Below are 11,626 nucleotides of genomic sequence, written 5' to 3' on the forward strand. Positions count from 1 at the left end.
TTAAGCAGAGTCAGTAGAGTCAAAAGAACCAGCAATGACAAAGTTGGTGCTGCCAGGATGGGAACTCCCTGACTGGACGGCTTGTTGCCTGAGATCATTGCAGATCAGGACTAGCTGATTACTCTGAGCCTCGGACAAGGTGCTGCAACTCTGGTAAACGCTGAAATTGGTCTTTCTCCCTGGAATGTTGCCTTTCTCACACATGGTCTTCACCATCTTTGCTAATTTGTTCTTTCCCAGAGCTTGGCAGTTGTACCAGTGCAGGGCGGCGAGGTTGACCACAGGCTTGATGGACAGATAAAAGGGGGCATCTTCAAAGAACATTGCTTGCGGTCTACGCTGAGCATATTCCTTGTAGTCCTGCACAGGGCAGGTTTGAGGAGCATGCGGGGTAGCGTAGATGCGGCACTCTGTCGTGGACCTTCGGTTTCTGGCATTAGGGTCACTAAAATCCTGGTAAGACCACTCCAGACACTCTAGTCCTGTTTCTGTGGTAAGCAAGCGCACGTCACCCCATTTGAGTGTGGAGCTATGGAAGCCTGTACAGTGGCCAAAAGCCTTGGTGTTGTTGAGCCACACCAGGTTAAGCAGACCCTCAGGGTTGAAGCGACTCAGAAGCCCCCGTTTCCTTAGGAGCAACTCATCAGCAAGGGTCAGCTTCATTGACTTGTGGGGTTTGTTGCCTTTGCCTTTGAACTTGAGCTCCAATTGCTTTTGCTTGAGGGCATCCTGGGATCTCTGGAACTCCCGGTCTCTTGTAATGCTGTAGGCGTAGTGATACTCCTTCAGATAACGCTCCAGGCCACACTGGTAGTTGGCCAGGCTGTTGGGCTCATACTCTGAGCCATCTCTTTGGCGTGCATCCACAAAGAAGGAGGCCAAGTAGATGTCCAACTCTTGGCAGGGGATGCAGTATATCTCTCTGGTCTCGGTTGGATACTTAGAAACCAGGAAGTCCCGAAAGTTGCGAAGAGCTGTTTGGGTGCTGCGAATGGTCTTCTCATTCTGTTCTCTGTATGCTCTCTCATCCATGTCTGCTGAAAGGGAAGAAGGTAGTGTTTTCATATGTCCAGAACATTATGGCATAGAAAACAAAATGGACCTCAGTCAGGGTAGACTTCATATTTAGTATGACATGAATGGAAATGCATTTATATCTCTCAGTAAATGATACACATACTGCTCAACAATGGTTTAAATCAGTGGTCCCCAGACCTAGTTGTTAAGTACCCCCAACACTGCACATTTTGTTTGTTTTTTCTAAACAAACTCAACTGAATCTATTCATCAACTAATAGAGACTCCAAGACCTGAAATGGGTCTGTCAGATAAGAGAGACGTCCAAAATGTGTACTGTTGGCCATACTCCAGGACTCCCGAGGTTGGGAACCACTGAGGTGTATATCCTAACTAAGGTCCATTGTTGAAGCAAGCAGACACTGTTGAGGTACTGTCCAATCTTTAGGTAAAGATTTCTAATCTCCGATTCCGTATTGGTTGTATTGCTGACTGAGTTATTAATTGTCAAAATAATGGCAAAATTATTTTTCCGATAAAAGGCAGAAGCATCTGGATATTGTGATATTCTGTTTATTACTCACAGTAACAGTCATTGAACCCACTGGTTCATACAATGTAGTGTAACATCATTACGCACTTATTTTTCACAGTCTGCACCTTGGCAATCTTATTACATGACACTAATCTGGTATTCAGAGAGGAAGAGGTTTTGTGTCAACAAGTACAAATATTCTCTGTAGTTTGTGATGGTAGTGAGCATGCAATTTTACAGTTATTAATATCAGTATTACCTATTTACCTAATGCTTAACACTGAAGTAAATACTGGTCAGGCAAAATTATACTGCACAAGGTATACAAAACAATTATTTGATTTCATTAAAAAGCCAAATTGGCCAAAAACAACACAACAACTGATTGAAAGTTTCCAACAAATGTGCTGCCATACATCGCTCACTTTGTGATGGATCATGGCTAAGGACAAAAGAGATCAAGGCCGAAATGTGACGAGAAATACAAGTGTTCTTTTAGAGTGGTCACATGTCCACTGTAAATCATATAAGGTAAATATTTATTTGCTGACGATTGGTAGAAGCTCCCCCTTTGCTTTCATGCTTTTAATCTTGGCTTTGATGCTGTCGTCCATGGCCTGTCGGCATCTGACTGCATAGTGGGCCAATGTTTCCTCCTTCTCGTCCCATGGAGGCAAAGCGTGGAAGACTTCAGGTGCCGCCAAGCTCAATTCTGCAATGGCTGCTGTTCTCGAAATGGTATTGCGGTCAACACCAACTCTATCAAAAGCCACTTTCATGGATACGCTACGTCGAAACTCTTGCAGTGCCGCCATATATCGTGCAATCACGCCCACAACGTTTTTCACTGAAAAATAGTAGCATAATTCTTTAGTAACACTCTACAGACTGGGACAAAATGTTACTTGAACGAAAATCAAAATCTTATTATTCATTAATAATGAGTTATAGTTCAAATTTAGCAAATCCCAGTTTATCTATTGAGCCGATAGCTAGACTTGGATCCAAATCCCAGTCTTACATTACTTACTTCGGACACGCGTGTTCTCGCCATCTCTGCTTCTCTTTGATGAAATCTTGATGGTCCTCTGCCTGTCCAGTGGATGCAACTCCACTTCCTCGAAAGAGTCAAAGAGGGCTGGTGAGTCAAACGCAGCACCCTCTTCAGGAATGGAGGTAATAATCTGATGTGAGCTTCCTGCCTCCATCTGACTTGATGAAAGTGTCCTTCTTTTATCTAACAATCACAGAAAACAAGACAATCCTTATCCAAATCACAACCTGCATTCTCATCTCCATGCTTCCTTTCATATCATAAAAACTAGGTATTATCCAGAAATGGAATGTGATGGGTTTATAAGGAATGGTCACCTGGCCGTAGCTGGTCTTGCAGGAAGTCACAGATGAGCTCAGCCTTCTTGGTGAGTTCCTGTTGCAGAAGCTCTTTGTCTTGCTTCAGGCTGCTGATTGTTTCACCCATCAACTCATTTTTGCTTCTCTCAGCCTGCAGTAGTGCTTTCAGTCTCTCTATTTCATACACAGCTGGAGAAACTGTTTGAAATAGAAACAGAGCTTTACCTCAGGAGTTCCTACTACCTCTGGAAAGATATGTCTGAATGTAATTTTTGTGTGCTAATCTGAAATTTGATAAAAAGAAATACGTGGCTGGTGGTAAACATTTAGGCCTGCCATCTGATTAAAAAAATGTATTGAATTAATTACATATGTTGATTTATTAGCCAAATTACTATTAACTACATACTGTATATCTACAGCAATCAAGTTTATCCGTAGTTGACATCCTTCTATTCCATCTGCAATGTCTCGTATTTGTTTAATGTACATCTGTTTTTTAGCATCTTGTGTCATGATGTTTTTTTTTGTTTTGTTTTGTAGCTACTTGACTTTACTGCACTGTAGCAGTAAGTCATAGTATGCACTTCTTGCTATTTTGACATATTACGGCAAATTTGTATTGCATATTTTTTTACTTTTGTTTTTATCACAGCACACAGGTCTGTATGCCTAGTATGAATAATGTAAAAAAGCAGCTTTTTTGTTTAACTCAAATGCATCTCACTTAGCTTGATTCAAAATATCTTTTCAATGTAGTAAAATGGGCAAGTCGTGGCCTAATGTTAGAGAGTTGGACTCGTAATCCAAAGGTTGCAGGTTCGAGTCTCGGGCCGGCAGGGATTGTAGGTGGGGGGAGTGAATGTCCAGCGCTCTCTCCACCCTCAATACCACGACTGAGGTGCCCTTGAGCAAGGCACCGAACCCCCAACTGCTCCCCGGGCGCCGCAGCATAAATAATCCCCCACAGCTCCAGGTGTGTGTTCACGGTGTGTGTGTGTTCACTGCTGTGTGTGTGTTGGATGGGGCAGAGCACGAATTCCGAGTATGGGTCACCATACTTGGCACTATGTCACTTCACGTCATCTCAAAATATGCTACTTCTCTTTCCATTAAAGTTTATTCTGATTAACTGCCATGCCAAATCTTCAAATGTGATCCATTTATCATTGCTTTTGTTGTTAGTTTTCTTTGTCTTTGTTTGGTTGGGTTAAATTTAGATCTTATTTATAATACTTATTTAAATGCCTATTCTTTTAGTGGGTTTATTTTTGCTACTTCTACCATGACCTATTCAATTACATTCATTTTGTGATAATATTAAAAAGCATAATTTGAAAGGACCATACCACCTCAAAGTAATGTCACCAAATCATTGATGCCTAATAAAAGCAAAATTAAAATAAAAAATACACTGAATTATGAAGCAGTCACTAAAAGACTCCTACCTTATAATAAAAGATGCCATATGCAAAAAAAGCTGAGTAATTACAGCAATTGATTCAAAGGCAAAAACAGATCAGGGACAACATTTAGTCATTGATTTTATTGTAACGCATCAGAAAATGACAAATAAGACCACTTAACACACCAGGATGATGGAGTATTTACACACTTGATAATAAACTTGAGGTTTGTAGAAGTGCTAAAGTAAGGGCAAGTTCAGCATCAGTGTTTAGGTACAAAACAAGACACTTTTAAAAGCGGTCAGGTGAAGACTTCCTAACCATTATGAAAAGACTGATCTTTCATAACCATAATAAATGGTCATGTAATTTTTTTTTCTCTACATTAAACACTTATGGACAACATGATCTATCTGCCAGTTTTTTTTATAAGAAATATAATACTTGATTGTAAAAAGTGATTTGACTTACTGAGCCTTCCAATGTTTTAAAGTCTGCTTTACTAATGCCGTCCAAAGAATTTCATGAACTATTGTAAATGTGTGAGCCCTTGAGTGACGTTTTCACTACACACTCATTGCAACACCTCACAGTAAGAAATTCTGAAATATCATGAATGAACACAGAAGTTGTTAATTGTCTGAATAACCTAATTGCACATTTACCGCATTAAGAAAAAATATAAATATTTGCAGTAATACTGGCAGTAATTTGATATGCTGTTAACTGCTGATTGGTCTACATGATATCACTTAGGTAAAAATTACATACGAAACAGCGGAGTAATAAAACTTTGTGGGATGTTTATAAATATCTCAAATATCCATTTTTCTGTCAGTCATGCACAAGGAATGACGCTATTGAATTTAGTGTGATGCTGATTGATAAAACACAGGAATATAAAACAATAAAATACAAGTTTAAGGTGGTTTTGATATAGTGATAATTCACATTTTTATATTTAAAGATATTGGATATGAGTAAAAACCATCAAAATGGTTTGCCAAAACTGAAAATATCTTGTCTTGATTGTTACAATTCTACATGACTAACATGATTAAGCACTAGACTAATCTAAAGGTTTAAATGTGATAAACAGGTTTGTGTTGACTAAGCGAGTCAATAGTCAATAACTATCACAGTATAGATAATGTTGGTTTTGTTGAAATGAATGGAATGGAAATAGTTCATGTGTCTGACCGTGAATCGTTCATCTCTTAGTGCTGTAGCAAAACTGAATCACCTTTAATCGATTCCAGACTGAATCGTTCATGTCCAAGACATTAAACCGCTGGCCAAAACAGTGTTTCATTTATAATAATAGCATTTTTGGGATCAGCAGTTACATATAGGAAGGGTCATTTTTGCCTGAAGATTGTTCGTCACAAAAAATAAAGGACTCTTGAGAAGTTTCTTGCTTCTTTTTCTGACCGATTCGAAGCCTGCATTTATTAATACAGGCCTTCTTCAGCTTAGATGATTCCACAGGTGTCCATCCGTCTATAGTCGAACAACGCAGAACATAGGCTGCGAAGAACAAGAAGGGAAAACAACACACAATTTAAAACACTGAGTGAAGGCTTTGAGACAAACAAGTCACATGATTGGTCTTTGAAATATAAAGAATATTCACAAAATAAATTTAGTAAAATGATTGAATGCACTTTTACAAAAATGTAAATATTGTTAAAGTAATGTTTTAATAGTGTCTGATTTAAATTTCAGCAGCAAAATTCTGTGAATCAGTCAGTTTCCATAAATTGATTCAATGATTCGTTTGTATCATCCCTCAAAAATATCGTATTTCTCAATGTTTCAATACAAATATATATGTAAACAGTACTGTTCATTGCTATCATGCATTATATCAGCGCAATTAAATATATAATATTTTTCTTTCATTTAGTGAAAAACAGCATAGTTGAAATATTTTTTGAGATCATTTTTACAGTCTACAACATTTTAAATCTACTTGATGGTTCTGGAAATTTTTTTTTTAACCCATTCAGAGCGTAAATATTAAGATATCAGCGAAATATCAGAAAAAGGCTTTTAAAGACTACTTTTCAAAAGTTTGGGATTGATAAAAATATTTAATGTTTTTGGAAGAAGTCTCTTCTGCTCACCAAGGCAGCATTTATTTCAGCAAAAACAGTTAAATCAGTAATATTGTGAAATATTATTACAATTTAAAATAACCATTATCTATTTGAATACATTTTAAAGTGTATTTTATTCCTGTGATGCAAAGCTGAATTTTCAGCATCATAACTTCAGTTTTCTGTCAGAAATCATTCTAATATGCTGATTTGATGCTCATTTCTTATTATTATTATTGATAACGAAACTGATATTAATATTTTTAGCATTGTCATTGATATTCATATTTTTGTGGAAAGTATAATAGGGTTCTTTGATGAATAGAACTAAATGTGCCATTGCACAAAAAAAGTCAACATTTCTATTACATCAGTAGAATGGAAAAAACGCATGGCTCTCCCGTTTCAAATACTTACACATAATCCCATCCACTCTTCTTCTGTCCAAGATCTTTTTCCCGTCAGGGACTTTTCCCCTCTTCCCAAAAGCGACGGCCCCGTTAAGATCCTCCTCGCTGAAGAAGTGCTCAAACAGCAGGTGGAAGAGTCTCATGCTGTCCTGCCGGGACTCCTGCAGCATAGACGCCAGTTTGTAGTGCGGCAGGTAGAGTCCGCTTCCCGGAAACAGCTCCTGCTCTCCCAGTCGAGCCGGACTGGACAGAGGCATCTGTGTCCGCTCGTGAAAGACCAGGATTCGATCAATGACCGTCTGAAGGTTTTGTAGGGTTACAGTATCTGCATAAATCATGAGACACATTAAAAAGAGTTTCCCTGCAGACATAACTAACAGCGCATCGATCACAATTGAGACAAACTGATATAGTGGAGTTTTTTTTTTTAGATTTGTATCGGACTGCTAGCTCACCTATGCTTGTTATAAACTCTTCCAGGTGTTTTCTCTCTTCAAAATACCTCTCACTGTTTGGACTGAGATCTGATGGGCAGAACTGCTCTTCTGAACTGTGTGCAGCTGGAATCAGATGCTCTGTAATACATCAAATGAGCGTTTTAGGAGCTTTAATAGAGGATGAACTCTTTCGTCCAGACCAGAAACCAAATGCACAACATACTTCAAAGCAAATGCTTTCCCCACACAACATCACAGTCAAGGACTGGTCTGTATTTCAGTTCATACAACTGGCGAGTCCACAGACAATAAAGCCATGTTCATCAGAGAGATTTTATTTTATTTGCCATGATGCAAAGTTTCCTCCAAATTCATTTGCCTCATGCAAATTCATCCATTATAAAAATAAATACAGAGGAAAAATTGAACTAGCGCACCACAGCACAGCTGCAGTGTTAAGATGAATATCACAAAACCTGCCAATTTAATTGCGGGCAAAAACATTAGTGACTCGTGAGAATTGTTTGCATTTTGAAGTTAATTTCAAGAAAATAACCACATTTTCCTGCCAAATTCTAACCACTTTTTCTGATTACTATAAGACTCTGTATAGTATACTTTTTAATAAAATTAGTTTTTTTGTAAATCAGCAAAAAATAAAATTAATAATAATATATCTATTTATTTATATAAATCATAATGTTTCTTTAAATATTTTTTCATTTTAGGTAAATATAAGCTGGATAGGTTACTGACAGGTTTTGTGAGATTTACTAATTAATATAAAACTGCAATATTGGTTCTTGCACAAAAAAAAACTAACCATGGAGGGCTTTCAAAATCACAGCATAATCCATCTTCTCGTGTGAACCTGTAAACAGAATAAAATTATAGTTTGTCCACAATAACGAGATATTAATATTATCCTTTAAGCATTTTAATGCATGCTTATGATAAAACACAATCATACGACACTAACATTAAATCTACTGACATCCATTTTCCTCTCAATAAAGAGAGAAAGTGTTAAGAAAACTCACCTGTTATTTTCGTTTGGTTTATTTGGAGTTAAAGCAATAACAGCCTCATCCATTTCCATCTCGACTGAAATGTCAAATATCCCCAGAGTCTCTTGGGAAAACCGCTTAATGCCTTATTGCAGAATGGGAAAGGACGCCATCTCATTAACTAGCTTACCAAGACTAAATAATTGACTATGTGATAGTGAATTTATACACAATGATACTAACTTCCCAGAAAATAGAATTTTAACAAAGTAATCAAAATGAAGCACAAATCTAGAATTAGTGGGGGAAAAAACTTAATGTAAAAGATATATATATATTTTTTTTTTTAACCTGGCCCTCTCTTGTCGCAACTGTTAGCAGAGATAATGCAATGAAAAAAAGAAATTGCACTTGATTTCTTTGTTTTCACCTGTTTTAAGGTGTAAGGCCTCTCAGCTGGAGGCCCCAGAATAATAATGTTCAATCAACTTGATACTAAATAGAGTACTAAAAAAAAATTACATGGATGGATGACATTACTGAAAAAATCATTTATTGAGATGTTTTTATCAGCTCATTCTGACGGCACCCATTCACTGCAGAGCATCCACTGGTGAGCAAGTGATGTAATGCTACATTTCTCCAAATCTGATGAAGAAACAAACTCATCTATATCTTTGATGGCCTGAGGGCGAGTACATTTTCAGCAAATTTTCAGTTTTGGGTAAACTATTCCTTTTAAAAAAGCAAATGTTCACTCCCAGCTCAAATCATTGCTTTAGTGCAGTCTTCTTTTTTGCCAGATTTGAATCAACACCCAGTCTGTTTCATGTCCATTGTGTAGTGTTGGGTTACATTTCTGCGGTGTAATAAATCTCATTTATGGCCTTGACTGAGACGACGTCATAAATATAATTAAGAAGATCAATATGAGGCCGCACTCCACCCACGACCCGCTCAGAGCGCTCACACAAACACATGCAGAATATACTAACCTTCTGTGTTTTGCTATTTCTATGTACTGCAAGTGCATCTTAAAAATTTATTTTTTTGTTCAGGCTATTTAAGATGTTTTCGGTTAAAATGATTTGATTTGCATTCAGTGTGTGATTGCTGTTATGCCTCGAATGATTAAATAATTATACAGAAGCATTCAATTTGCATTCAGCAATGTTCAAAGAAAAGTGAGAGCTTTGCCTCTGAAGCTCGGAACGATTGAGCAACGTTGGAATTTCATTTATACTATTTATAGCATCTTCATGTTCACTCTGAGATCATTAAAAGATGTCATGTTCATTTCAAGCAAACAAAGGCTCAACAGACAATAAGAATAAAACAAGTAATAAATATCATTGCATTAGATAACAAAATATCAATTTAAGCCTCACTATCTTAAAGACATAATGCAAATCGATGGGACGAGCCTGAGCATCGTGTAACTGCTCCAGCGACAGGCTACTACAACAAAAAATGACCAATTTGTTAAAAGTACCCGCAAAAAGGTGAAGTTCTGAGAAAATTCAGCGCAGGAATTATTTGCTGATGTGGCATGCATGTGATATTGTGTTATCCAATGCAATGACATTCCGCAATTTTAAGTGTGACTCAACCACTTCTCATCACTAATTCCAGATAAGGCTCTTTACCTGTGTTGTCCGCTCGAGCTTCGGTATTAAGTGCTTGTGCTGCTAGAAGATCCATCTCAGGGTTCACACCCATGGAAGCCTCTCCGTAAGACAATGAAGACCTGGGATACTCGTCCCTGTGCAGCACCCCCATAGCGTCAATCCTTCCCGAATGGGGCAAGGTCGCCACACTCTGACTGCAAGCCGGGTTCGAGTTCACCTGCATTTTGTTCTGTGTAACGTGGAAAGGCGCACGCAGGGGTTTGATCATGGAAGAAGGGGAGCTGTCCAGAGGAGACGAGGACATCGCCATGGAGTCCCCGTCTACAGAGGAAGGCTTCTGGGACATCGAAGACCTGGATGATGGTCTGTTCTGGACGTTGGGTTTGGGCGACTGCGTAATGCCTCCAGTAGAGCGGTTCCCATCCGAGCTGCTGGGCATCTGAGGGTTGGCCACACTGTAATAGTCTTCGCCCCGCTCTTGTTTGATTTTCTTCAACGCCAGATCAGTGCTGTCCTCGGTTCCCGGTTCTTTTCCCGATCTTTTCCTGGGCGTGATATTTGAGGTGTGGTTGAACTCGGAGTCGCCGTCTTCGTCGGTAGCAGAGGACTCGCAGACGATGTCATACAGGTGGCTGTTGTACTCCTCGCCGTTGTCGTCCATCTCGGACGGTTCGCTGCAGTTGGAGATGTCGCAGGAGTCGTGGATCTGAGCGGAATCGCCCTTGTTTTTGGCGGCACTGCCGAGGAAGCGCTCTGAGGTGTTCTGCATGACGGCGACCGCCTGGATCATGCTGTCCGTGTTGATGCTTCGGCTTTCTTGGTTGCGTTCTTTGTTTGCCTTCTTGCAGGTGGTGTTAAGGGGCCAGTGGTAGGCGTGGCCGGCGCTGCAGCCCCACAGGGCCGTGAGGGTCCCGTGAGAGCCCTCGTTCAGCATGTGTTTGAGGTTGGGGATCAAGGTGCAGATTGTTCCGTGACTGTGGGCCCATTTCACCAGTTTAGCCAGGCTGTCAGAGGAAGTGTGCAAGCAGTCCTCCATGTTGAGCCTCCTCCCCTGAGATGACAAAATGTATTCGTTTTTCAATACAATTTTTTTTGTGTGTATATGATATACAGTTGAGGTCAAAAGTTTACATCCCCCCCCTTTCAGAATCGGCAAAATGTTAATTATTTGACCAAAATAAGAGGGATCATACAAAATGCATGTTGTTATTTAGTACTGACCTGAATAAGATATTTCACATAAAATATGTTTACATATAGTCCACAAGAGAAAATAATAGTTGAATTTATAAAAATGACCCCGTTCAAAAGTTTACATACACTTGATTCTCAATACTGTGTTGTTACCTGAACGATCCAAAGCTGTGTTTTTTTTGTTTAGTGATAGTTGTTCATGAGTCCCTTGTTTGTCCTGAACAGTTAAACTGCCTGCTGTTCTTCAGAAAAACCCTTCAGGTCCCACAATTTCTTTGGTTTTCCAACCTTTTTGTGTATTTGAACCCTTTCCAACAATGACTGTATGATTTTGAGACCCATCTTTTCACACGTTTTTGCAGATTCTGAAAGGGGGATGTCAACTTTGACCTTAACTTGACTTAGTCAACATCAAATGGCAGTTGCAACCAATTTTTTTAAGAACATTACGATGCATTAAGAAAACAGATGGGATGAATTTCAATTTCATGCCAACTTTAAAGAAAAAGGGTGGCTTAAAAAAAATAAGGTATTTGTTAT

General features: G+C 38.8%; 1 protein-coding gene across 3 annotated transcripts in view; it reads right to left on the minus strand.

The window, feature by feature from the left end:
* LOC306863853 (uncharacterized protein KIAA1958-like) overlaps positions 1-11,626 on the minus strand; it is a gene marked incomplete at its 3' end in the record, with an annotated part of 13,108 nt that continues 1,482 nt past the window's right edge. The window contains exons 2-6 of one of the 3 annotated variants that reach the window (XM_079407403.1): positions 9,911-10,943; positions 8,081-8,128; positions 7,276-7,395; positions 6,828-7,145; positions 4,432-5,838 (exon numbers count right to left, since the gene is read on the minus strand). In XM_079407403.1, coding sequence (XP_079263529.1) covers positions 5,654-5,838; positions 6,828-7,145; positions 7,276-7,395; positions 8,081-8,128; positions 9,911-10,943 — 1,704 coding nt within the window. Of the gene's footprint in view, positions 1,038-1,572; positions 2,400-2,582; positions 2,790-2,923; positions 3,104-4,431; positions 5,839-6,827; positions 7,146-7,275; positions 7,396-8,080; positions 8,129-9,910; positions 10,944-11,626 lie in introns of those variants that run through there. The other 2 variants (XM_079407402.1, XM_079407404.1) reach the window with 2 other exon arrangements.

This window comes from Barbus barbus (genome assembly GCF_936440315.1).
Source record: "Barbus barbus genome assembly, chromosome: 45".
NCBI classification, from domain to species: Eukaryota; Metazoa; Chordata; class Actinopteri; order Cypriniformes; family Cyprinidae; genus Barbus; species Barbus barbus.